The sequence below is a fragment of the Triticum urartu genome, chromosome 6 (assembly GCF_003073215.2).
Source record: "Triticum urartu cultivar G1812 chromosome 6, Tu2.1, whole genome shotgun sequence".
Taxonomy (NCBI): Eukaryota; Viridiplantae; Streptophyta; class Magnoliopsida; order Poales; family Poaceae; genus Triticum; species Triticum urartu.
This window is the reverse complement of record NC_053027.1, coordinates 570,070,884-570,097,821: the sequence shown is the minus strand read 5'-3', so window position 1 is coordinate 570,097,821 and position 26,938 is coordinate 570,070,884. Positions and strand designations below refer to the sequence as shown.

Genomic DNA, 26,938 nt, shown 5'->3' with positions numbered 1-26,938 from the left:
TCTATTACCAATGGTGGTAAGCATTTGAGTAATATCACAACACATGCATATACATAACCTATGCTGAAAGCGGAAACGCGGGAATATTTTAGCAATCCCTTGCCCAAATATACAATCTTACATTAATTATTTCTCGGTTACGACACAATCACAAATACAAATAGTGAGAGTTGTTCACATAAGTCAAACCGGGCGACCGTTACATGTTCTAATCATCTTTCTTCATTTCTGTGGTAGCACTCTGGGGTTCCACCAGAGGATTTGCACTTGCAACATGAGGATTTGCTACTGGTTTTGATTCACCCGCCACACCCTACAAAGAAAGAGAGCACTGTAAATTTAAAAGGACTTAACAGGCTAAGCTCTAAGGTAACTGCTACTGGAAATCAATAAGCTTAATGGAGTGTTTGGTTAGGCTCAACTCTGGCTTTTGGATTTTGGCTTATAAGCCAAAACAAAGCAACTATTTATGTGCTTCTGGCTTCCACATAAATAGGTTTTCTTTTGGCTTATATAAGCCAAAATCGAAAATCAAAGTTAAGCCTAAACAAGCTAACAGCTGGACCATTTATGCTCCATAGACCGTTGCGAGATTATCATGTAGCTAAGGAAGCAAAGGATGGGTGCAGTTTAGCTGCTACAGTATCTGTCGACTTTTGGTACGATGCTGTGTGAAAGAAATGTATTTGGCTGTACCTTTTTTTTTAATTTTCAAGGGGGGAGTTTCCCACCTGAATCTGCCATATATTTTGGGACCAAAAGCCCAGATAAGTAGCATGCACAGCGAGGATAAACTAGGAAAGAATGCATAATCTGGACGACCAAACGGTAAGCAGGAATCTAGATTTTACACAAGCATAAGGGCAGGAAAGAGTAACATCAGCAGTGAGGCTTACTTCAGTCTTGTTTGCTGCAGGCTTGAACGGGCAGGCAGCTGGGACTCTCTCGGGCCTCCTGTATTCCCATCCAAGCATGCGATAAACCTTGCTCTGCGACAGGCATTCGAACCATGGGTCAGTGTTCATAAAACAGGGAACACACAGTTACAAGCATACTCACTTAAGAGTAACAGAAACACATATACTTTTTTCCAGACAATCTCAATATGAGAACGGAAACAACTATCATCAAGAGTAACAGCAGCATGCCAATTTTTTCAGGTAATAATACATCAAACAATCATCCTTGGATATAAAGGCGCGCATCACTTGGCAGAGAAACAATCAACACATCAGTAGAGATCAAACTGATGCATCTCAAGCGACGCAGACACAATTCAACTCTAACAACCCTCGAGGCCTCGAGGAACACTACGCATCTCACAGTCTCAGCAATTTGATGACCCCTGCCACCACGATAATTCTCATGGCCACTTTGTTGTTTTTTTTTGTACAATGCATCCCATTTGATTTGAGTTTATGTGATAGCTTCGTTGCTGCTAGCTATGTTAGTTAGACGCATGATAAAATCCATTCATCTCACTGCCACAGAGCTAGGTGTATCATGTACTTCCTCCGTCCCATAATATAAGAACGTTTTTGACACAAGTGTGGTGTTAAAAACGTTCTTATATTTTGGGACAGAGGGAGTATGTATCACCCAGCGCAATCTCGCAGCCGGTGAAGCACATCAGGCTTTGCTGAAACAGGAGCCAGCCAGTTCAAGACGGCCTGACCGACCACCTACGCGCGCTGCTGCTGCTGCCACCACGAATCCGAGAATCCGGATGAATCGGTGGCACCAGATTCGACACCGGCCGGCGCAGGCGGGCGGAGCGGGGAAGGAAGGGAAGGGGGCGGGGGGCTTACGAGGAGGAGGTCGAAGAGGTAGGGGAGCGCGTTGACGAAGGGGATGAGGAAGAGCGGGATCAGGCACGCCACGCACACCTAGCATCAGCAGCAGATGAAATCAGTCAGTCAGATCGGAGCGGAACCGGCGCCAGAGAATTCGCGCGCGGATCGGCGGCGACCGCAACGGGACTCACCATGGCTTCGTCGGGGCGGGAGGGCGGAGGAAGCAGTGAGTCGTCTCGATTTTGACCGGATCGGGGTCGGCTCGGTTGGTCTGAGGAAGAAGAAGACGGAGAAGGGTGGGTGGGGTGGGGGGAGGAGTCAGCGGCGCGTGCGCGTCGGCCTTGTTCGTTCGTTCGGCGCCGCTAGGGGGCCCGTGGCCCAGGAAGTGTTGTTCGTCTTCTGCTGTGAGAAAACGAGCGTCTCCATGACTCATGATACTATTTCACCCAAAACGATTTACAAATAGTATGCTACTCCCACCGTCTCATGATAATGTCAAAAACGCTTTTTATATTATGAGACGAAGAAAGTATATTTCAGTGAAATATCGCAACTATGAAAAAAAAATCAAAATAGCTAGCCCTCATTATAATTCGATCGTTTCTTTCATCATCAACAAATAGGCAACACGATATATTTTAATTTTATAAGCACTAAGCATGTTTAGCCCTCCCTCCTCCTCCCAAAAAAAAGTAAGGACACCATATAATCAGATTCCGTGTAAACAAATTGTACCATTAAGTTTACGATCAATTACGCTTACCCCCGTCTACCCGAGCCCTTGGTTCCACTTCGTCCTCGTCCCGCTCCGCTCCGCTCTCTCCCCCTCCCCACTACCACCACCACCAGCCTAAATCATCCAGCGAGCAGCAGGGCTAGAACTTCCACCTTCCTTTGAACTACCTCTGGGATTATTTCGCGAGCCGCCGAGCAGGGGGAGCAACACCGGCCACCGATCTGCTCCACAACGCCACTGGGGTGGGAGCATCCAGGTTCTTCTTTCCACGTCGTCGTCCTCCCCCAACATCAGCCCTTCTCAAGATCTCAATGTGCCCTTCCTCCGGCCCCCTTTCCTCACACCTCCATTAAAACCATGGTTAGACTTCTTTTTCATTGTTTTCTTGTTGATTTGTTGATGATCCAGCAAGTAATTGCAGTTCATGATGTCGTTTTTACATGGATTGTGCCTGCTCTGCGCGCATGCATTGATTTATAATGTTAGTCATTTGTAAATTATTATTGACGCACATTTGGAATTGGACATAGCGAGCAATGGTTCTTCAAGATGTTGCCTTGAAGCAATAGTAAGAAGGGGCAACTGTAGCAAACAAAACACCCGTGTGTAACGTGATACCTAGCCTGAACTAAATAGAACAAAAAGTTGTCTGCTAAATCTCAATTCCCTCTGTGATCTAATAATGCTACCATTATATATCTAGTTCATGACTCATGATCTGGCCCGATGTGGAATCTATAAGTTCCGACGCTACGTGAGGTGGGTTGATGCTCAAGCATCCATACAGCTTCATCATTTCATCCCTTGGAATCCAGTAATCTTCTCACAACTTGTTATCCATACCATTCCCAATTCTTCTAATTAGTCCTTGTTTGAGAACGTCTCTTGTTCTACAATTGCCATCCATATTTTGATTTGGGTGTGTTCCCAACTCAGCTTGCAACAAAGAAGTGTTAGGAAAATAGCCGGTCTTCAAAATTAGATCACTCAAAGACTCCAGGTTTTGTAGTATGTGCCAGACCTACCTTGCTAGCAAAGATAAATTAAAGAGTTCAAAGTCTTTAAACCATAGGCCTCCCATGCCTTTGAGTTGTGTCGTGTCCTTTCATGATACCCAGTGTGATTTTCGCAGACCATCTCTACTTCCCCACCAAAATTTTCAGATTAGCATGTTTAGTTTCTCACGTAGACCCTTGGGGAGTTTGAAGCAAAGACATAGGGTAAACTCGCAGAGCTTGGGCTACGACCTTGAGCAAAACTGCTTTACCAGCCATTGACATGGTTCACTCAATCCGTCACTAGACCATGCTCCAAAGGCGGTCCTTTAAATATTTGAACGCCCCATTCTACGATGACCCCACATCAGATGGCATCCCAAGATATTTTTCATTCAACGTCTCATTCGGAATTTGTAGCAAGCCTTTTATCTCTGTTATAATATTTTGAACCCCTTTATTGAAATAGATTGATGACTTGTGAAAATTTATCTGTTGCCCCGTAGATTGTAGCCATGCAGTCCAGTAAAGCATCCAACCCCTGGTGCACCTCTGGTACTCCCACACCATTAACCTTAAAGAGCAACATGTTGTCATCTGCGAATAAAAGATGGTTTATCTGTGGGGTCAACGGGGCTATCTGTGGAGCACAAAGATTGGATGACCCACTTTTTTTTGGGATGGGATAGTGTACAAATTCCTTTTTTTTTAGAATGGTGCACAAATTCCTTGTTTTTCTAGAATACAAATTCCTTGTTTTTTTTTTCTTTTAGACAGGAGAGGAAAAGGTCGGCGTAGCCTGTGCCCGGCCCAAACAAAACATGGAGCTCCCGGGCCGAATCCGCTGCCCGTCGTGCTACTAGGCCCTTCCTTCCCTCCCCCCCCCCACGCTCCACCCCGTACATCCGCTCCCGCGCCCCCTCGTGCTCCTCTCCCACGGCGCCTCCTCCCCCCCCCCCCCCCCCCCCCCGGCCCCCCCCCCCCGCCCCCCCCCCCCCCCCCCCCCCCCACCCTCTCTCCCCGTTTCATCTTCACCGAGTCCAGCAGCTCGTCGAGCGCGCGGCGGCGGCGGCGGCGGAACCCCGGCGGAGACGGCACCCGAGGTAAGCTTCTACGCGTCCCCGCACCCTCGCTCCACCCCGTACATCCGCTCCCGCGCCCCCTCGTGCTCCTCTCCCACGGCGCCTCCTCCCTCCCTCCCACCCACCAGCGGCCCCCTCCCATGGCGCGCGCCCCCCTACGTCCCCATACATCGCCCCATGGCGGCCCCTCCCGCCTCATTCCCTCCACCCGTGGCGCCGCCTCGTCTCTGCCGTGGCCTCCTCTCGCTGGCCTTCTCCCTCCCCGCTCTGAACCCTAGAACGGCACGGTCAGCAGTGTCCCGAATCCTAACCGGTTCTCTTCCTAACTCATGTATGTTCATTTGCGCTCTCTGCTTAACTAGATTGCTGCTGAGTTTTCTCATGCTCTGTTTATAATCATGTGTAGCTGGATGGTGGTCGAAACTCGAAACTGAACAAAGCACAGATTTTTTATGCTCATCGACACACACACACCCACACATTGGGGAAAGCAAGTCTGTGCTTGCAGCACTGTCAGTAGTTTGAGTCCATCGCTGAGTGTCTAATTTTAATTGTATTAATGTTGAGCTTGCTAGGATTTCAGCTTTGTGCTGGAAATATATTTTGCAGAAGGCTTTTATCCGCTACAGCATGCTGTTTTAAGGCAAATTTTGATTTGAGATATCGGATTTTTAGCGTGTCATAAGTTAGCACCTGCCACCTGTCCCTTGGATCATCCCTGGGTCTCCCACTGCTGCGATTCATGAACTCCCATGGTTTCTCCATTATTCCTCCTTCTGAATTGATTTTTTGATACTTCAGGTGAGGAATGGCTTCTACTGTGGACCGGAGGGATCAATCCTCCCGGAGGTCGGGGCACACGAGGTCTCGTTCTCCAGCGAGGGAGCGTGTGTCGCCTCCACGCAAGCAGAGCCCGCCAGCTCGGAGGGAGAGGTCACGGCCTGAGAGGACTGGCTCGCCTAGGAGGTCAGGGCACACAAGGTCCCGTTCTCCGGCCAGGGAGCGCGTGTCGCCTCCACGCAAGCACAGCCCGTCAGCTCGGAGGGAGAGGTCACATGCTGAGAGAAGTGGCTCACCTAGGAGGCGGTCCCCTGTTAAGGCTAGCCTTTCACATAGGGAGAGGTCGCCACAGAGAGAGAAGGTGAAGGAACGGGTGAGGTCGCCGAAACATGCACGGTCGCCGTCACCTGCTGGGAAACGGGAGTCTCGGTCGCTCTCACCGCGCTCCAAGCGACTAAGGAGAGCTCAGGCTGAGCGGGAAGGGGCAGATGTAACTGAGGGTGACCGTCGGAGACCTCCCAGTAGTGAAGACCGGGGCACGCGGAAGCACAGGGAGCGTGATGAGGGGAGGGATGCGTCAAGGGATAGGAAGGTGGAGCTAAAAGATGATAGGAGTGCCTTCACAGGTAGAAGACTGGATGATGATAATGATGGAAGGGGCCACTCAAGAGATAGAAGAACTGACAGGGATGATCGGTCAGGTGCTTCGAGAGAGGCACGATCAGGCCGGGACGACGACAGACATGATTCAAGAGGGAAAAGGTCGGATCCAGACCGAAAAGGTGGTTTCAGGGAGCAAAGAACAGATCAAAGTCCCAGAAGGGATTCCGTGCGAGATAGAATGGCAGACCGGGATGAGAACAATGGTGGATCAGGACGATCATCTAGGCGTGGCCGATCAGGGTCTCCAGAAGAGCATAGACATAGGGGCAGACATGAATCTCACACATCACCACGGGCATCCAGAAGTGCAGCACATCGTGAGGTGTGTGGTGACACCCAACCCTTTTCCTCATATCTCTCCATAATTCCGTATGTTACTTGGCTCCCTGTCTACGTTTATTGCATGTATGTTCCTTGTTGCTGCCCAATATCTAATAAGCTCCACGCCTCCACCTAAATGAATAGGATGCCAGAAAATCATTTCATACCTTGGAATATCAATTGGACGCTGTGCAACTTGTGTAACCAGTAGCTCACACTTCATTATACATACCATACACTAAACATGACCCATTTGAACCCTCTCGTCTGCAAATCTGTTGGATATAATTAGTAGTCATATACCATCTCAATTTTAAACTTATATGGTACTTTCATGTTGCTATTTTACCATGGCGTGTAGACTTCAGTCTGAAAGTTGTTTTTGATCTGTTTCAGGATACAAGCTCTAGACTGGATGTAGCATCCCGGTGAGTGTTCAAAACTCTTGCCTTATGGCCATTTTATATTCTCAAAAGAAGCTCTGTTTATTACAATTTTCTGTTTGTTGATATAGGCATATACATTATTTGTTGATATAGGCATATACATTAAGGGAAATTATATATCGTTATAATGATTAATTATGATCTGTATTAAGTTGGTCCTGTACCTGAACTCTAATGTGTTGTCGAGTGACATGAAGATTTATGCCGTACTATGGTGGCAGATGCAAATTTGGTCCTTTGCATGGCAAAAGAAGGATCTCTCCAATTTTATAAACATGTTTGTTTGTCAAGCATCTTCCCCTGTCAAGTGAATACACATACTTATAGTTGGTCATTATCATTCTTTTTGAAAACCATCTCAATTGGGATCACCTTAATTGCTTGTGACTTTCTTCTATATTGTGAAAGCAATCATGCACCATGTTTTCTTTCTTACTGGTCAAGTACGTTGGGTTGGTTCTTCTCTGCTGGGTCGCTATGTTTATGCCATATTTCTGAATCATTTATGTTCTACTCGAGGGTTCTATATTACTAGAGTGTCTTGTTGGTTCTTATGTGTTTGAAGCATGCTATTTTGCTTTAACCAATGTTCTTTCTGCTATGCATTTTTTGTCTGCAATTATTAACCTAAACTGTTTTGGTCAGGAGTGGTGATGCTGATTCATTGGCAATGACGAATACTGCTGCAGAAGCTCTGGAGGTGAAAGAAAAGGTAGTCCACACACCATGATGGATATTGCATTAATGTCAATTCAATTATCTGAAGAATGTTCATATATGAGATGATTGTTGCTTTCTGGTAATGCTTGTCATAACAGCAGTTGTTTGTATTGTCTTTCTTTTTGTTTACTACACATTCTTACTTTAGCAAATGCATTTATTTTGCAGCAAAAACCATCATTTGAGTTGTCTGGAAAGCTTGCCGAGGAGACTAACAAAGTTGGAGGTGCTGATCGCAAGCATGTATATCTTGAATATTTATTTTTTGCATGACCAATGATCATAGACACCTACAGTTCCTATGATGGTTGTACAACCAATTAGAAAAGCTAACACCAGCTTTCCCATACGTGCACCGTTACTGTACAATCTCCAGAGCTGACAGTTTATTTCCTCTTCCTCTTCAGGTATAACTTTGTTGTATTCAGAACCTCCAGAGGCTCGCAAATCAGATATTAGATGGAGACTCTATGTATTCAAGGGCGGTGAAGCACTGAATGGTACTTATTCTTGGCTTGTTACTCTCCATATCCGAAGCTATTGTTTGCTTCATGTCATGCTATCCATCAATTTAATAGTTGTTACAAAGGAAATTGGAGAAACGGGATGTTTTTTTCCACATACGCCAACGGTAGTAATACAGTTATCTTCTTTGGCAGTCAATTCTCTATTTTTCGCCCCAGCATTGCGAAGAAAAGTGGGTTCAGTAGCAAGTACTCCCTCCGTCCCAAAATAAGCAACTCAACTTTGTACTAACATTGTACTAAAGTTAGTGCAAAGTCGAGTCACTTAATTTGGGACGGAGGGAGTATTAAGTGACTCAATGTGATAAAACAGGCCTTCATAAAAATACCATTTGTCCTTATCTCGGAAGTTTTAGACAAACATTTAATGGGGGACAAAGGCAGTAACCAGAAGTTCACTATGATATAGGCTTGTTTTGGATTAAAATCATCATTTCCTTTTTCTGGATAGTAAATAGGTCCCATGAGGTAACTATACGCTATACCAGTCAGATACAAACACTGAATTTGTGAAATATAAAGGATGTGTCGATTCAGGGTGCAAGTGGGACTAATAGCAAGTTGCCTGCTTCTGTCTGCCCCATCCTGTTTGTGTTATTGGGTCGTTTGTGGTAGCCCGCCAACTGGCACTGTCTACTAATCCCTCCATTCCTAAATATAAGACCTTTTACAGATTTCAATATGGACTACATACAGAGCAAAATGAGCACGTCTATATACATCCATATGTAGTTCGTATTGAAATCTCTAAAAGGGCTTATATTTAGGAACAGAGGGAGTACACAGCATCGACATACCTGCACAAGCCCATGTAGTCTTGCTAGTAGATATTTGTTCCTGCTAGGTACATGGTGTGTCTGTCCATACTTGATACACAAATAATTAAACATGAATCGATCAACAGGGTATGAAACACATAGTTAACAAAACTATCTCATAGTTCAGAATATTTTTTTTGGCTCATGCAGCAATGAATCGATATCAATACTTTTTATGATCAATGTCCCTGCTGCATCTGAACATGAATCAATCAGTGACACACACGATCAGCTGATCAGTTTATACTTTACAGCATCAGGTGTGTGTAGAGAAAAATCATTGTGTTCACTTATGTGCTGAGGTTTGAGTTTTCTGTAGAACGGAGAAGAGTCTCTGTTGCAGCAGGCCAGCAGCTGCTTGGTTTGACTGTCCAGGCAGACTATGCGGGATAACTGCGCAAAGATGTGGCTGAACGGGATGATTTGCAAGTCCCCACATACACCCGTGGCCATGGGCACCCGCACACTATGTTATCTGGCATGGTTATGTGGCGTGGTGGAGCGCTCGGCACCACTTACACGCTGATGCTTTATAAATGACTCGCTAGATTTGTTTTCAATTATAGTGATTCACTGGAGTCAATGGCAATAAGCAGGTTAATAAAGACATAGTGGTTCCTTAGTTAGTAATTTAATGTGCAATTTCAAATGGATGTTTAGCTCCCTAGTCTTTATAGAGGATTTCCTTAGCAAGGATGTAGGGTGCTGAACTGCTGAAGAACTGGCATGCTCTTCTTGATGGCATGATACTTGAGTTGCATGATGAATGTTTCTGATGATGCTACCTGATTGAACAGAACCGTTGTATGTTCATCGCATGAGCCACTACCTTTTTGGAAGGGAAAGGAGGATTGCAGACATCCCCACCGACCATCCCTCCTGCAGCAAGCAACACGCGGTTCTTCAATATAGGTAAGCCCAAGTGCCTAACACTCTTATCTGCGTATGTTGAGAAATCATACTCTGATCAAATGACCTTTTGCCTATTATTCAGACTTATAGAGAAGGAGCAACCAGATGGCATGATGTCAAAGCAAGTGAGGTACTTAGCAATTGTTGCACATAGCAGTATGTCAGTAATTGATCAGCATATGTTATTGAATGACGACTTTCCATATTTCTTCCTGGTTTGGTAGGCCTTATCTGATGGATCTTGGTAGTACCAATGGGACTTTCATCAATGTAAGTTTTCTAGACACATGTTTTCCACGTGATATCATTTCAACCTTGGTTTGATTTACACCACTTCCATTTTTTTTCTCTCTCAAACATGCTGTAATGCTACAGGAGGATCGCATTGAGTCCCACCGCTACTATGAACTCTTTGAAAGGGACAACATTAAGTTTGGCAACAGTAGGTATGGTCATGACAATCTAATAGTCTATTACTTATTATTTTCCTAGATCCTATTGTTTGAGCAACCTCTTGTCAACATAACCAGCCTTCCAAATTAGGGTGTGAATGAATGTTTCTTCCGTTGGTTGCAGCCGGGAGTACGTGTTGCTCCATGAGAACTCGACGGACTGACCGGAGGAGGGAGGCATATGTGGAGCGCGTCGTCGTCGGAGCTTTGCTTTTGAGCTGCCAGGGATAGTTGATGGACGGTTGAGATAACACTTTTGTTCTGTCGATGATGGTTCCTTCCTAGATGGATTCTTGTGGTCATTGAGTGGAGCTTTCTTTAGCTTGTAGCCATATACATACATGCATAGATTTTGTGATATCCGGATTTCTTTTCTGCTTGATTGCCGAGAGACTGATTGACTTTGCATTATCTGCTCTATGGTTGTTGCATTCACCTAAATGTTGTATTTTATCGTTCTTTTTTGAATCAGGAACTGGAAGTTATTCTGGTGAATGCAGCAGTCTTTTTTATTTTTAGGAATTCCACCCAAACTCTGAGGCCATCTTGACTCCAGGTTAATTTCGTGTAAAGAAAAAATCAATGACATAAGACTTAGATGCTCGCTCATCTCCTCTGCCCGCTATGGATGGAGCTCTCTGAGGCGTTGATGCCGTCCATGGCGGTTGGCGGCCGCTGTTCTACGAGGACGACGACGTCCATGGTGGGCGCATAGACGATGACATCCCAGTCTCCTCCCTCCTCCCTTTGGCGGTCCGTCATGCTTGGGCGCACGACGGACTGGCCCAACGCGGCCCAAGTCACATCAAGGAAGCCTTCCCTCGGATCTCTCACGTCCTGCGTCTGCTTCTGCTATCAACTTGATGACCAGTTCACCTCAAAAAAAAAAAACTTGATGACCAGTTAGTCGCCTCCCACCTTCTTCCCTCTTAATTTTATGATCCAGAGCCCACACTGATTAAGATACACTGATCCTACATACGTGGCCACCATTTCGTTGCCGGCACATACATCCATTTTTTCATACATTCTCTTTCATTTTTCAATTGGTGGTCGTACGTACTTGGTGCCTGCCATGATCATGTACTACCACCAACTGAAAAAAAAATTGAATATGTTGTGCCAATTCATGAGTAGCACGCACGTAGCTCGCTGTGGGGAGTATCTGACTTTGCTTTCAAGTTTGAATCAGTGGACCAGCCTATGCCTCCTTGTTGCCAAGACTCAACGCTATGCCGCCCTCTGCATGCCTCTTAGCAAGCCGCCAGCCATTCTTGCACCATCCATACTTCTTCAAGGTCCAAAGAAGCGCTAGCTAGCAGCAGCAATGGGCGACAGCTCGGCGTTCCCGGGCTTCCACAGCCAGTACAGCTACGACCGCGACTACGCGCGCCCGCTCTTCCGCGTCGCTTCCTTCTCCTCCGAGAGAGGCGGCGACGAGCACCAGCACATGGCCCGCACGGCGTCCTTCAAGGTGACCGCGGCGCCGTCGCGCCTCTCACAGGCGATGAGCAAGCTGAGCATGAAGAAGCTGCAGCAGGCCGTCGACGAGAGGTCCGTGGAAGACGAAGGTATTCATGGATGGATATAGATCACCGGAATCTGTTTTTTCTCTTCCTGTTCCTGCATGCAGTCTGGCTGATGAGTGTCGTGCTGCTCATCAGAAATGGAGCTGATGAAGGAGAAGTACACCAAGCTGCTTCTCGGGGAGGACATGTCCGGCGGCGGCAAGGGCGTCTGCACCGCCGTCGCCATCTCCAACGCCATCACCAACCTATATGGTACGAACTTACCTAGTTCGTGCTACGAACTATACGTAGTAATTGTAGATGAAACAATTTTCTCTGTTGAATGAATGAACTTGGTCCTGAACTCCTGATGCATGCATGCACGCAGCAACTGTGTTTGGGACCTGCCACAGGTTGCAGTCACTGCCCCCTGAGAAGAGATCAATGTGGAACCGGGAGATGGACTGCCTCCTCTCCATCTGCGAGTACATCGTCGAGTTCGCACCAACGGTCCAGGCCAGGCCCGACGGAAGCACCCACGATGTAACCCATGCCAACATCCATCACACATGCCTGCATCCTTCCTCATAATTATTAAGTTCAAGCTTTCTGCTTAATTACTAACAAACATATTTGTATGTGACTGCTGCTACGTGCAGGTGATGGCAACCTCGCCGCGATCAGACATTCTGATGAACCTCCCCGCACTGGAGAAGCTAGAAACCATGCTCCTTGTAAAGTCTCCTTCAGATACTCTCCTATCCTGTGTGGAAGTTCCAATCGGCTTGACTGACTCTGCAATTTGCTTGCTTGCAGGGCATATTGGACAGCTTTGACAAGGCGGAGTTCTGGTACGCGGACCAGAGGAAGCAGTCCTTCAGCGAAACCAAGAAGCCGTCGTTCAAGCGCAACGAGGACAAGTGGTGGTTGCCCGAGCCATGCGTGCCGGAATCAGGCCTCTCCGACTCTCTGCACCGTGAGCTGCAGCACAAGAGGGACCAGGCTAGCCAGATCCACAAGATGGCCATGGAGATCAACAACGCCATCCTCTCCGAAATGCAAATCCCGTCCTCATACATTGAAACGCTTCCCAAGGTATGTAAGGTCTATATACGGAAATCAAGTAGATCTCCATGCAGCTAGTTTGTCCAAAAATTTAAAATTTCAGTTTCCCTCTCTGATGGGTTATGCATTTCTGTTGCTCGAACAACAGACCGGGAAAGTCGGGACAGGCGACGCCATATACCGGTACATGTCCTCGGGGGATCAGTTTTCACCGGATCACCTCCTCGACTTCCTCAACTTGAGCTCCGAGCATGAGGCGCTCGAGGTCGCCGACCGTGTCGAGGCTGCAATGTATGTGTGGAGAAGGAAAGCTAGCATGACCCACGTGGTGACCAAATGGGAGAATGTCACCGAGCTGAATGCCGATGGGGACAAGAACTTGATCCTGGCAAGCAGGGCCAGGAGCCTGCTGCTGTGCTTGAAACAAAGGTTTCCAGGCCTCTCACAGACTACCCTCGACACAAGCAAGATTCACTACAATAAGGTAATGATCGATTCATATATATATAAGCTTATTAGGAGAGCAAGTGGTTAAATAAAAAATAATAATTCAAAATAGATCCTTTTCGAAAACAATCTATGCATTTGCTACTGTTTTATCAGAAACCGTTTTAGCAGCCGCATCTCTTAAGATACCACAAAAGATCTCTTTTACACACCAAAGATAAAAAAACAGAGACGTTATACATCATAGCTAACTTTTTTCAAATCTTCTTTTGCCCTCACACAGGACATTGGACAGGCAATACTTGAAAGCTACTCAAGGGTGCTCGAAAGCTTGGCCTACAGTATTGTCTCATGGATAGATGATGTTCTCCTTGCAGACGAAAATGCAAAGCAAGGGAATAGCACCAGAATACAGAAGCAAGTATTCAGCCAGGTCTCTCCTCAACGCTGACGAATCGATGATGATGAACAAATCGTAGAGTTAAATGAGTTGATTCGTTTCCTGCACGCACGCACAGGATTATTTTGTGATTGGCGTCATGACTTTACCCAGTGGTGTGTTTGACATTGTTTTTGTGAGATGCATTCATGTCATGATGTGTGTAATTACATGTATGACAGCTTCAGCACATTCTTCCAGACCCCAGCAGATCATAAAAGGTCATAACCATTAACTGTTTCATTCAGATACATCTTTCATTGTCCTGCTGCGAAGTAAGCCGACCGCGCCGCCCCGCTCCTGTCCAGCTCGAGCTGCCTAGGTCAGCGCTTCATCCCACCACCTATCAGGCCCGACGAGCGGTCCACGAAGCTGCATCCCTACTCACCAGGTCCATGCACATCGCCGTAGATGAGATTTCATCTTCAGAGCGCGCCAAACTAGCGCCGCGCTGCAAAATCCTCTTTTTTAGCGTGCGCGCAACCGGAAGAGCTGCTTCAGCGGGCGCACGAAAACACCGCGCACGGTATACGTAGTCCAGCGCGCGGGCCGAAACGCAATCGCGCGTCGCTTATTTGCTGCGCCCGCTCCCGCGCGCTGGACTCTCCCACCCCCCCTCCAGCCGTGCCGCCGCCGCCGACCGCGCCATCCGGCGACCGTTCCGAAGCTTCCCCGGCCTATCCCCGCCCCGCGCGCGCTTTCTCCGGCCCCCCTCTAGGCCAGCCGCCCCGCGCGCGTGCTGGCCCGCCGACGAACAGCGCCCGCGCGCTCGCTGCCGCTCGGCGCCCGCTAGGTGTTCGACAAAACGCCTAGAAGGTATGTATTGCTCAAAAGCCATGAATTTCGTGCATGTTGATTGTAGTTTTTTATTTATAGCATAGTATTCAACATTGTAGATGAGTTCGTCGTATGATTCTTCCGAAGAAGAATTTGATATGGAAGAGGAGGAGGATCTTGCAATGATCCTACCTATGCATATTAATAAAAAACCGAAACACGGTGGTTCGGTTATGGGTCGACAAAATTTTTGGAGGGATAGGATCGATGCCCACAACAGATTGATTAGGCATTATTTTGCGGAGAATCTCACATACCCCAAGTCGTATTTTCGTCGCCGGTTTAGAATGAGCACCGAGTTGTTCAGGCGCATTGCAGAGAAACTAGCGAGCCATGACCGCTTTTTTTCAGCAAAGGAGGAATGCCGCCGGAGAGCTCGGGCATAGCACCTTTCAGAAGGTGACAGCCGCTTTGCGTATGTTGGCATACGGTATACCGGCTGGATGATCACTTGGCTATGGGTGAGAGCCAAGCTATCATGTGTGTCAAGCACTTCGCAGTCGGAATTGTGCAAGTGTTTGGCGAGGAGTATTTGAGATCTCCCACCGGTGAAGACGTCGCAAGGCTTTTGGCGATGAACAAATCTCGCGGCTTTCCTGGCATGCTTGGCTCAATAGATTGCATGTATTGGAGTTGGAAGAATTGTCCAAAGGCATGGCATGGGCAATTTCACGGCCAAAAAAAGGGTTCCACTAAATCCTTGAAGCGGTGGCCGATCAAGAGACTTGGATTTGGCATGCATTCTTTGGAATGCCTGGATCTTTGAATGACATCAATGTTGTCAACCGGTCACCACTGATGAGTAAGATTGCAAATGGGGAGTTGCCACCGGTGCAGTTTGTAGCAAATGGCTGTACATACAACTATGGCTATTATCTAGCGGATGGCATCTATCCAAAGTGGCAAACCTTTGTCAAGCCGTTGAAAAAGCCAGAAGGTATGAAAAATCTTGATTTCCACAATGCTCAGGCGGCGGCTAGAAAAGATGTGGAGGGAGCTTTTGGGATTTTGCAAGCCCAATTTGCTATTGTGAGAGGACCGGCTAGATTTTGGGATCAGAAGATGCTTTGGTACATAATGCACGCTTGTGTGATCATGCACAACATGATCATCGAGAATGAGCGTGGCCAAGATGTAGACTACTCTCAGTATGAGCTCTTGGGACATCCGGTGCGAGTGCGACGGAAGGCTGAAAGGGTGGCCCGTATTGTTGCCTCCTATCATGCCATTCGACGTCCCGCAGCGCATAATGATCTTTAGAAGGATCTCATTGAGGAGTGATGGGCATGGAATGGACGACAAAGAGCATAATGATCTGTGCGTTCGTTATTGTATTGTTGAACTATTTGTTGTGTTTAATTGCACTATTTGTTGTATTGAACGATAAACTGTTTGTTTGAGTTGTAATAAACGAAATTGAACTATTTATTTTTGTTTGTTTTTGACTTTTTTGCTTTTGTTTTTGAATGTATATGTTGTTTGTGCGCGTCGCGCGCGCTGCATTTTTGCGCCCTGCTAGAGCGGCGCCCGCACGCTGCATTTTAGTGCGGCTGCTGGAACCAGCGCCGCGCGCCGCGCCAAACCAGGCGATGCATGCGCGGCATATGTGTTTTTTGCGCACGGCGCGACCGGCACCTATTGGAGATGCTCTCAGAAAGAGAATTCCTAGAATAGCTCCTTCTGGACAACATGGTGAATAAAATTCCTTGTGAGAACATTGCCTAAATTAGAAAATGTGAAAACAAAGGTCCTCCAAGTGCACACAACGTGTTTGATACAATGTTGAGAGGGGGGAGAGGAGAAGGAATAAGAAATAGTCAACATGTGCACGTGGTGTTTTTTTGCCAAGACAGCTCCTGACGAGTAGGCCACGCAGAAAAGTGATCAAACAGGGCAAATCGACCGCTGCAAATGAATTACGCAATATGCAATTTTTTGCAAGAAAAAAGGGATTACGTACTTTTTCCGCAAATCTAACCACAAATATGATAGTTTGTCACGTCTATCATTATATTGACACCCCTCCATGGTAAAATTAGACCAACGACAGTAATCAAGAGGAGCAATCACGGCAAATCTTTCAGCCTCACAATTTGAAGATATTTCACCGAGAAACCGACATGGTTAATTGGTAACACACCTGCTTGGCTCTGTTCGTTGTGCACGTTGCATTGCCATGCCGCCGCATAAAGCGCACCTCACTTTAAGCTTAATTCATGTACTTCATTTGTGCGACAAGTAATTTTGGACGAAGGGAATATAATTTGTGCATGCACCTTCGGATTTGCTTTGTGCTTCCTTACGACCATCTCGCCACCGATCTCGTTGCAACCATATAAAACATCAAATCTAGAAAAAAAATAGCATGGTCTATGTGCGTTTTTTCATATGACTCGTTGCATTTTTGCTTAGCAGATAGATTTAAGTTGTCATTAATTTTTTTGATGCTCCTATATTATGGGATGGAGGGAGTACGTGGCAAAATTAAAGAGCCACACCGTAAGCACGACGACTTCCTCTACTACAACAATGTTTGCCCGACTACGGTGAGGAAGGGGTGATGACGGCGGCGCGCCTTCGGTTCACTCCAGTGCTTGTAGTCGTTGCTAGATAGTCTATGAGTCTGGATGTAATTTTACTTCTACTAGTGTTCTTCATACTATCTTGACAGTCGATGATCATGGGAAGTTTTCTTGAAAAAAAAAGGCACGACTCCCCCGAACTACTTGGCTTGTTTGTTGTGTCGAGGCTGCGCGTCGCCACCGCCGCCGCCCGCCGGCGATGGAGCTGCTGTCGACGCTCCAAGCGCCTCCTCCTCCTCTGCCTCCCCACGACCCCTCCGCTTCATGGGCGTCTACTTCGTGGGCGGCGCGGGGGCGCTACCCTCCTCACCGACCGGATCCTCGAGACCTGGACGCCCCGTGTTCTTCCCCGGCGGCTCAGCCAGGACCCTCGCCGGCCGGGGGCGTCAGGTCCCACCGCGACGGGGACAAGATAATGTTGTTCCTGCGCCTCGCGCCGCTGCCGCCCCTGCCGGTACCAGCGGCGGCGACCTCCGGGAGCTGCTCTTCACGTTCTGGGTGAGTTTTGACTCCTGCTGCCATCAAACTCGGTACTCTGAAGGCCTCGGTGTTGTGCCTGTCTGATGTGAGGAAGCTATTAGCTATGTGTAGTATATGCTGTGTTCTTCATGTATAAGTAATAACATTCTCTTGCTATAATTTAATTTCGCATGGTTGCTTGTAGCTACTTACTGATGTAAAAGAGCAGAGGTTAAGAATGTCGGAGGGGTAATTAAGGAGTATATTTCTCTTTGCTTGCTTTGGCATCTCCCCTTAAGCTTGTGGGTAGCTGACGAAAGGAGATATGCTAACCCATGTCTTTCCCCTTTGCTCTTACATTTTGCACAAGAAACGTATAATACAGGCACGTGGAATGCTTCTTTACTCCTCTGCTCCTTTGGCCTTGTGTACAAGAAAGGAACATATATATATATAGAGAGAGAGAGAGAGTGAGATGATGGGCTATAGCTAGCTCTCTGTATATCAGAGCTTAAGGTATACCACAATGAGATAGACAAATCTTGCGGCATATCGCTGTCTCAAAGAGCCAATTCATTCCGAGGTATGCGAAAATATTTTTGATCAGTTCTCTATCTATGTTCAATGACTGTGTTCCTAGTTTGTAAATAAAATATCTTGGACTAGTATATCTACTTATGTGCAATATAGCTGTACTCTTGCATCGATCATTCTTCTCGCTTTGTTCTTCTAGTTTTGGGAATAGAGTACGAACAGTAGCATGTAGTACTAATTCCCGCAGATGAACAAAATTTGAGACTTTTTCGTTACACCCCACTTATGTGAATAGATACGATAATACAATAATATATTATATATCCTAGCTGTTATAATTAATCTGATTAGATAAACATGTTCTTGCAGAATTTTAGCCACATGTAAATTAAGCAAGTCTTAGGCTCATGTGAATTGATATGTCTCTATATTTTTTAATGTGGGCTGCATGCATGTGTACACTTTAAAAGTAGCAAAAGAGGGAACTGTAACACATATCATGGCAGGTTATTGTTTATTTGCAAAGGTTAACTTATTATTACTACTACTACTAGCACATACTCCTACACAAAAGCCACACTGATATATGTATTTTATTACAATACTAGGTAGGGGAATCAATGACACAGGAAAACCACTTGGCAATGAAAAGCTCGGGGCACCTGTTCAATGAGTGGGAGATCCGGCTATTGGTGCTTCTTAGCTTCACAATGCAGCTTTTTCTTTTCTTTGTTGGTGGCCTCCGGCGGCGTATCACTAACAGCGCCCTCAGATTTTCAATCTGGCTAGCTTATGTGGGAGCAGACATGGTAGCTGTTTATGTCCTAGGCCTCATCTCTCGCGTGCACCTGGATGCCACCACGGAAAATCATCATCACCTGGCTTTTCTTTGGGCACCCTTCCTCCTCATACATCTCGGCGGACAAGATACCGTCACTGCTTTCGCCATTGAGGACATCAGCCTCTGGCTGAGGCACTTGTTGAACCTTGTTGTCCAAGTCTCCCTCACCCTGTACATCTTTTGGAAATCGACCAATGGTCTGAATATACAGGAGCTTCTTCTTCCAACCATCCTCCTGTTTGTTTCGGGAATGATCAAGTATGGGGAGAGGACATGGGCTTTGTGTTGTGGCAGCCTCATAAACATCGCAGAGTTCCCTATCCCACAATATCTGACAGATTTAGACAAGATCCATGTGGGTTCTACTTCTTCCTATTCTGGCCTTGTTTCCAAGGCTTTGTTTTCCATAAAAGAGGTCCGTTGGATTTTTTCTAGTTACAGTCCTTTGGGAACAGATCTCAGCATGAATTCAGATCTACTACTTCCAGACTATGCAGGCAAGTTATTTGAGACCATGGAGATTGAACTCGGGCTGATGTTCGACGACATCTATACCAAGGCGCAGGTGCTTCGAACATGGGGTGGCATCATACTTCGGTGTCTCTCAGATATTTCCTTCTTAGCTGCTTTTGTGCTCTTCTCTGTAAGAAACAAGGAGAGATACAATACCGTTGACACTGCAATCACCTATGTACTGTTTATCGGCGGTTTCTCTCTGGAGTTTTTTGCGGTATTTACCGCCATGGTGTCACCATGGATTTGGGCATGGCTAAAGACGCGGCACTGCAGCTTCCTTTCCTCCATCAGCATTAGCTGGCAGAGGAAAAGGGTGCTGTGGTCAAAATCCATGGGTCAGTACAGCCTGTTGAACTACCTGGGACAGTGCGACCAGCAGTCAAGTAAAGTGATGGCGGTGGTCAGAAGATTGGTGAATGCAGTATGCGGGCGAAAGCAGAAGCTCTGGGTCAGTAAGCTGTTGGACACCAAGTTCGTGGGGGTCGACGAGAAGGTCATGAGATGCATTGTGGAGAGGATTAAGCAGTATCAGTCTACAGATGAATCAAGCATGCTCCCACAATGGCCAAATCTTGCTCCACTGCTTCAAAGGTCACTGCGGGTTCCCGAGGCGGATTTTCATTTCCCCGTTCTCGTCCTCCATATATACACGGAGGTAATGCTGAGCAGGTATGCTCCCACCGCTACTGTGGACGGTGGTTTGGACCGCGTGTGCCGGACGATATCCAACTACATGGTTTACCTTTGTGCCACGCACCATGAAATGCTGTCGGTCCAAAACAGTTCCAACCAAAGTGACCTAGCATACATCCTTCACAGATTGTTTAGCGTGGGAACTAATACTGACATCACTAACATCATGCCTAAGGCGGTTGGGTTCTTGATCGATTGCCGTTTTCCGGTGCCCCCGAAGGTGTGTACAGAAGCACATCTGTTGGAAATCCGAGATGCATGGGTAGGGTTCCTCCTCCATGCCGCCAGCAAGTCACGGCCGGAGATGCATGCGGCGCAGCTGGCCAGAGGAGGGGAGTTCCTCACCTTCGTTTGGCTGCTCATGGCCCACTGCAATCTCGGGAACTCTAGGGGCTGCCCAATCGGGTTGCTACCTATAAGTGGTGATGTTCAGTGGCGCTGTGTCTTCCATATTCGCCCTCCACCACAATCCTCATAGGTAGGTAACACATAATAACTATACACATTTTTCCACACGCTTGCTGACACCTATGAATCTCTTGGTATGTATAGACTTGAAGCTAGCGAGGCAAGATATTATACATACATATATATGCTAGATATATCCATGTCGATCAGTTCTAGTAGATACGATGATGTATAGAATTTGTTGTCTAAAGTGAATTCTTCTGTTCCCTTTCAGGTGCTGCACAGGCCTTTGTACGGGTTTCGACCACAGCACGCCTTTGCGTTCTCATCGATCGGCATAAGTCGGGATTCATCCTCATTGCGCTTGTGCGCTGCTCAAATAATGTGCTTCCACCCGTAGTTCTTCTTTTCCTATCCTTGTCTCTTTTAACTTGCAATGTAATTCAGAGCATCACTGTTTATTTATTCTATTTGTTCATAGCCGTTAATCCATCTGATGGTATCCTGCTGTCCACCTGTGGAACCATGGCTGTGTCATGTGCAGTGCAGTGGTAAACTCAGGCAAGTGGCTTGAATATCATGTGACGCATCCTAGAATACATGAGCTCTGTTATTAATAACAGGGTTTAGCCTAAGAATGTGCAACATATATACATTTCCTCTTGCTATTTGCACAAGAATTGCCACTGCTCACTAGAGATGCATTCATTTAGCGGAATTTGAAGAACATACTGTAACAAGTTGTTAAGAAGATGCAGAAGTGAAACAACTGAGGATGAGATATTGTACGGCCGCGCCCGTCGGTACACACCAATTTTTAGATGCAGCGTTTGATCTTTGGTCGTTGGAAAATCAAATGCCCGAGGAAATAATGTATGGCATCATTAAGGCATGATCTTTTGTTGCGGGTAAATTAAGGAAGGTTTAAACATGAAGTATATCGATTGAGTCTTCACTGTACATTGGGCCGTAAGGACAACACTGTACAGCCAAATGCGAAAAGAGCAAAATGGTCGCCCCCACATGTTCTGAGTGTTTCTTTTTTCTTTTTGAGGGTGGTAATGTTCTGAATTTGTCTACTCCTGAAGTAAATTTTGAAATGCATGGAACATGCTGAATTTTTGTCGCGCTGAAAACAGAGCATGTACCTGAAAAACAGAGCAAACAGAGCTGCTTGCAGGTTCAGAACGTACAGACTTGTTTGCAGGTTCAGAACACATACAGAGGATGTCCTGCTAAAAAAGTTGAAAAAAAAATGGGACCTGGGAGTCGGAACCCAGCTCCACCCTCCGCCGACGGCCCACGGTGGCGCCAGAGCTCGGCCGCGACGAGCAGGTCCTAGCTCGCGGCATGCCGACGACACCATGCGCTCGGCCGCAGAAGCACGGAGCCGGGCGGCCAAAGAAGCTAGCGTTTCTGACTTCGGCTGGAAGTACGAAGCTAGCTGGAGCACGCACGTCGACATAGGTGACTTGGGCGGCTCGTTTGCGCCCACGGCGGCGCCGTAATCTTGGCCGTTTCTTTTTTTTTCTTTCTAATAAGAACACCCAAAGGGCATCTTAGATCTGATTATCATCGAGGAAAACAAAGACCAGTGAAATGGATAGACAACTGAACGTAGAACGACCAGTAAATAAAAAAATTACATTAAAAAGCATACTGGTCTTCTTTCCCTGATTGTACGCCGTCCGCCGGATATTAAAAATAGCACTGAACCAACAACAAAGAAAAGCGACACCTGTAAACACCCTCGCCATACAAGGCTTTGAAGACTGGAATAGCCACTCGCCACTTGAGACGAGATCTAAAAGTCATTGAAGCTGCATCAGCTGGAGCATCACTGTAACGCCCCAAGACCGGAGCTTCAGATGCCTTCCAGGGTTTCCGGATTTCGTCGTGTGATTTGTTTTGGTTCGTTGCATTTCATCCTTGCATCTTGTGCATTGCATCATGTCATCTTGCAACCCATTTTAAAACTCAACTAAATAAATTGCATGGATCTTCGGTCCATTTAAATCGAGGGATTTCACATGGTGATTCTCTTTACAACTTATCCTCTCGATATTTAGAGAGCTATAGTAATTATTCCAATTATGTGGAATTACCTTAACACACTTGCAAAAATCCCAATGCCTTTTATTATTTCAACTCTTGGCCTCTAACTTTGCCACTTGTCCTTTCATCATTTTCCGGAGCTCCACCTAATTTCTCAACATTTTTGGGCACTTCGAAAAACCTATCCTAGTTCAAACCTTTTGAATTAAATTCAAAGGAATTTGAATTTAATCTTTCAACTTGACCTTTTTCTATTTTCCCGGACCGTGCACATTTTTCTGAGTCTGTGAAAATTATCCCCGTGCCCAAATTCTTCCTCTAACTTCTCTTCTCTCTTTTCCTTTCTCCTATTTTTGTCTTCTGTTTTTGTTAAGAGTAGAATCAAGAGAGGGAGAGAAGGGAGCCCAGCAGGCCATTTGGGCCCAGCTGCATCTAACCTAGCCGGCTCCAAGGCCCACTCCCCCGGCCCACCTAACCCTCTAACCTAGCCCGATCCCCTCGCATCTCCCCTCACTCCCTCGTTCGTCCACCGCCGCCAGGGAGAAGCCCCGCACATCGATCTCTCCCTCGTCTCGCTCCTCCCTCGATCCCTCTCCTCCTCTGTTTCCTACCGCCGCCGCGCACACACACACACACCCGCATAGCACCCCGCAACCAGCGCCAGGAGCTCGCCTCTCCTTCGCCATGGCCTCACAGCCCGATCCCCATGGCGCCATGGTCGCCGCCAAGCTCTGCGCGCCAAGCCCTGCCCGACCTCCTCCTACGCCGTCGCCTCGCCATGGAGCAGCTTCGCTCGGGCCCCTTCTGCATCGTGCCCATGCCGCCGCGCCAAGTTCCCGCCGATGCCGCTGCAAGTCCCGTGGTCGTCGCCCTTGCATCGCGCCTCAAGCCATCCGCCGCCTCCTACTGTGTTCTTCTCTCACCGGAGCCGCATCAAGTCACAGCGCCTGCCCTGCTTCCTCGTCCTCACCGTTGCTTCCCTACACCTCTAGGCGCCGCCCCCGCAGCCCTCTCCATCGAGCAGGATCAGGAGCGCCATGAGGACGCCCGCCTCGACCGCGCCTGGGCTGCGTTCTCGCCCTTGCTGCTTACCCAGGGACCAAGCGGTCCGATGCCGGCCTCGCCAAGGCCCAGCTTCGCCAGCTCCTCCGGCCCAGCTCCCGCTGACCTCCTCAAGTTCACGACCTAGGACTTGAGACCCGTCGCCTTCGCTGCTAATTTTCCGTGGACGTCAAGTACCAGTACCACGACCCTGGATGGCTGCGAGTCGTGTACCTCTACAGCTAGTGCTCTTTGCGTCAAGTCCGACTAAACGTGAACAAACTACCCTCTCCGAAGAACCGTACGTACCCGGACCGTCAAGCACCTTCTCCGAGGATTTTGCCAAGTACCATGACATGACGATCCTCGAACGCGTCAAGTACCACTACCGTCAAGTACCTCTTCGCAAGACCAAGTTCCTCTACGACATGTGTACGACTACCGCCGCCGTGATTTTGACAAGACGTCGTGAGCCTCTACTTCCACTACGACCCGTGTACCACTACTTCCTTTCGACGAACTCGAACCGCTCCGAGTATGCACCCCTTCGAAGGTATAACCGCCGAGACGATGACTCGTGGACCGAATGCATATGTTGTATGAAATGCTCGTGTTTGCTCCGTGTCGGAGTTGTTCGGTGCACGTTGCCCCTCTTTCTCCTTGCCACCGACATGTGGGAACTCGGTAATTGGGAGCACCCCATCATCCTTGCATGACACGCTCCCATCACTTCCTTTTGCACCGGTATCCCCGTGGGCTACCGGAGAACCGATATGTTGTCGAGGCATCATTTTCGGATTCGTCGTCGTGGCACCCTTTTCCTTTCAACCACGATGTCAAAATGCTTCATAATAATGCTCTTGTCAAGTTTTAATAAAAATTGCACAAACTTGTTCATGTCATCTGCATCATGATAACAACTATTAAAATATTTAAATTGTTATTGCATTAAATTACTAAGGCATATGGGGATTTACCAGATTTGTTGTTTGTTATATCCGGCCCCATTTAAATTGTTTAAATGGTATAGTTTTGTTATGTTTCACCTCTTGCCATGTTAACCAACATTTAATATTGTTGAGTACTTAAACGGGAGAGAACTAAATATTGATGTGGTGTTTTGTCAATATGCATCCCGATGCATATTGAGCTCCACTTAATTTGTAGGATTGCTTGTGCACTTTGCCATGACATGTATCATTAAACCGGACATGCATCATACTTGTTTGTGCATCATGCCATGATTTTGTGGTGGTTGTTTACTATGTTGTTTGCTTCTTTCCGGTGTTGCTTCTTCGGGTTGGTTCCGTTAACGTCGAGTTTGTGAGGACCCGTTCGACTACGTCCGTTTGTCTTCTTCATGGACCCGTTCTTCTTCCTTGCGGGATTTCAGGCAAGATGATCATACCCTTGAAATCACTACTATCTTTGCTATGCTAGTTTGCTCGCTCTCGCTATGCCAATGCTACGATGCCTACCATTTGCTTGTCAGCCTCCCAAATTGCCATGTTAAACCTCTAACCCACCTTGTCCTAGCAAACCGTTGATTGGCTATGTTACCGCTTCGCTCAGCCCCTCTTATAGCATTGTTAGTTGCAGGTGAAGATTGAAGTTGTTTCTTGTTGGAACATGGAGATGTTGTTCCTTGTGGGAACATGTTTACTTGTTGGGATATCACAATATATCTTATTTAATTAATGCATCTATATACTTGGTAAAGGGTGGAAGGCTCGGCCTTATGCCTGGTGTTTTGTTCCACTCCTGCCGCCCTAGTTTCCGTCATATCGGTGTTATGTTCCCGGATTTTGCGTCCCTTACGCGGTTGGGCTATAATGGGAACCCCTTGACAGTTCACCTTAAGTAAAGCTTTTCCAGCAATGCCCAACATTGGTTTTACCATTTGCCACCTAGCCTTTTTTCCCTTGGGAGTCGCGCATCCCGAGGGTCATCTTATTTTAACCCCCCGGGCCAGTGCTTGTCTAAGCGTTGGTCCAAACTAGAGCCCCTTGCAGCGCCACCTCGGGAAAACTCGAGGGCTGGTTTTAGTTGTACGGATTGCTTATCCGGTGTTGCCCTGAGAACGAGATATGTGCAGCTCCTATCAGGATGTCGGCACATCGGGCGGTGTTGCTGGTTTAGTTTTACCCTGTCGAAATGTCTTGTTGTACCGGGATACCGAGTCTGATCGGAACGTCTCGGGTGGAGGTCTATTCCTTCGTTGACCGTGAGAGCTTGTGATGGGCTAAGTTGGGACACCCCTGCAGGGATTCGAACTTTCGAAAGCCGTGCCCGCGGTTATGGGCAGATGGGAATTTGTTAACGTCCGGTTGTAGAAAACCTGAACTTGACCTTAATTAAAATGAATCAACAGCGTGTGTAACCGTGATGGTCTCTTTCCGGCGGAGTCCGGGAAGTGAACACGGTTGTTGGAGTTATGCTTGCCGTAGGTAGTCCAGGATCACTTCTTGATCATACTTTTATCGACCGTGCTTTGCCTTCTCTTCTCGCTCTCATTTGCGTGTGTTAGCCACCATATATGCTAGTCGCTTGCTGCAGCTCCACCTCATACCTTTTACCTTACCCATAAGCTTAAATAGTCTTGATCGCGAGGGTGCGAGATTGCTGAGTCCCTGTGGCTCACAGATACTTCCAAAACCAGTTTGCAGGTGCCGTTGAGACCGTGCAGATGACGCAACCAAGCTCAGGAGGAGCTCGTTGAAGATCTTGTCCTTTATGTTGTTTCGTTCTAGTTGATCAGTAGTGGGGCCCAGTTGGGGTCGATCGGGGACCTTTGTCGCATTTGGGGTTCTTCTTTATTTTGGTTCCGTAGTCGGACCATGAGTATATTTGGTTGATGTAATGTTTATTCATGTAATTGTGTGAAGTGGCGAGTGTAAGCCAACTATGTAATCTCTTTCCCTTATTATATTACATGGGTTGTGTGAAGATTACCTCACTTGCGACATATGCCTTCAATGCGATTATGCCTCTAAGTCGTGCCTCGACACGTGGGAGATATAGTCGCATCGAGGGTGTTACAATCACCCAAAGCAAAACAGACTCGCAATACACCACCACCAGTTCAGAGGATTGGAGAAACGCTCATGTTGTATGCGCTCCTGCGAGACCTTGGAGGCTTGACTCGATTCGTAGTGCGATGTGGTGGGCCGAGTGTATTTTTTTTCTTGAGGGAACTGGGTCGAGTGTAAAGGTATACAAAAATCATGAAAATCCTAGGCAGGCCATGGCCCGGTTCGGCCCCAACGAAGCT

General features: G+C 47.2%; 3 protein-coding genes across 3 annotated transcripts; all 3 read left to right on the top strand.

The window, feature by feature from the left end:
* Positions 1-4,531: 4,531 nt before the first annotated feature.
* LOC125515569 (FHA domain-containing protein DDL-like) lies at positions 4,532-10,660 on the top strand. Its single transcript, XM_048681062.1, has 11 exons — positions 4,532-4,627; positions 5,408-6,371; positions 6,767-6,798; positions 7,462-7,528; positions 7,705-7,762; positions 7,944-8,036; positions 9,676-9,790; positions 9,873-9,920; positions 10,015-10,060; positions 10,166-10,236; positions 10,367-10,660. Exons 2-11 carry the CDS (start codon positions 5,415-5,417, stop codon positions 10,404-10,406), a joined length of 1,527 nt encoding a protein of 508 aa, XP_048537019.1. The 5' UTR covers positions 4,532-4,627; positions 5,408-5,414; the 3' UTR covers positions 10,407-10,660.
* Positions 10,661-11,416: 756 nt separating this feature from the next.
* LOC125513115 (rop guanine nucleotide exchange factor 3-like) lies at positions 11,417-13,948 on the top strand. The gene is made up of 7 exons (XM_048678158.1): positions 11,417-11,813; positions 11,907-12,023; positions 12,139-12,293; positions 12,410-12,484; positions 12,567-12,845; positions 12,964-13,299; positions 13,546-13,948. Exons 1-7 carry the CDS (start codon positions 11,570-11,572, stop codon positions 13,711-13,713), a joined length of 1,374 nt encoding a protein of 457 aa, XP_048534115.1. The 5' UTR covers positions 11,417-11,569; the 3' UTR covers positions 13,714-13,948.
* A 4,770-nt stretch (positions 13,949-18,718) lies between these two features.
* LOC125513114 lies at positions 18,719-21,368 on the top strand. Its single transcript, XM_048678157.1, has 2 exons — positions 18,719-20,641; positions 20,846-21,368. The coding sequence occupies exon 1, from the start codon at positions 18,734-18,736 to the stop codon at positions 20,639-20,641; it is 1,908 nt and encodes a 635-aa protein (XP_048534114.1). The 5' UTR covers positions 18,719-18,733; the 3' UTR covers positions 20,846-21,368.
* The last annotated feature ends 5,570 nt before the right edge of the window (positions 21,369-26,938 follow it).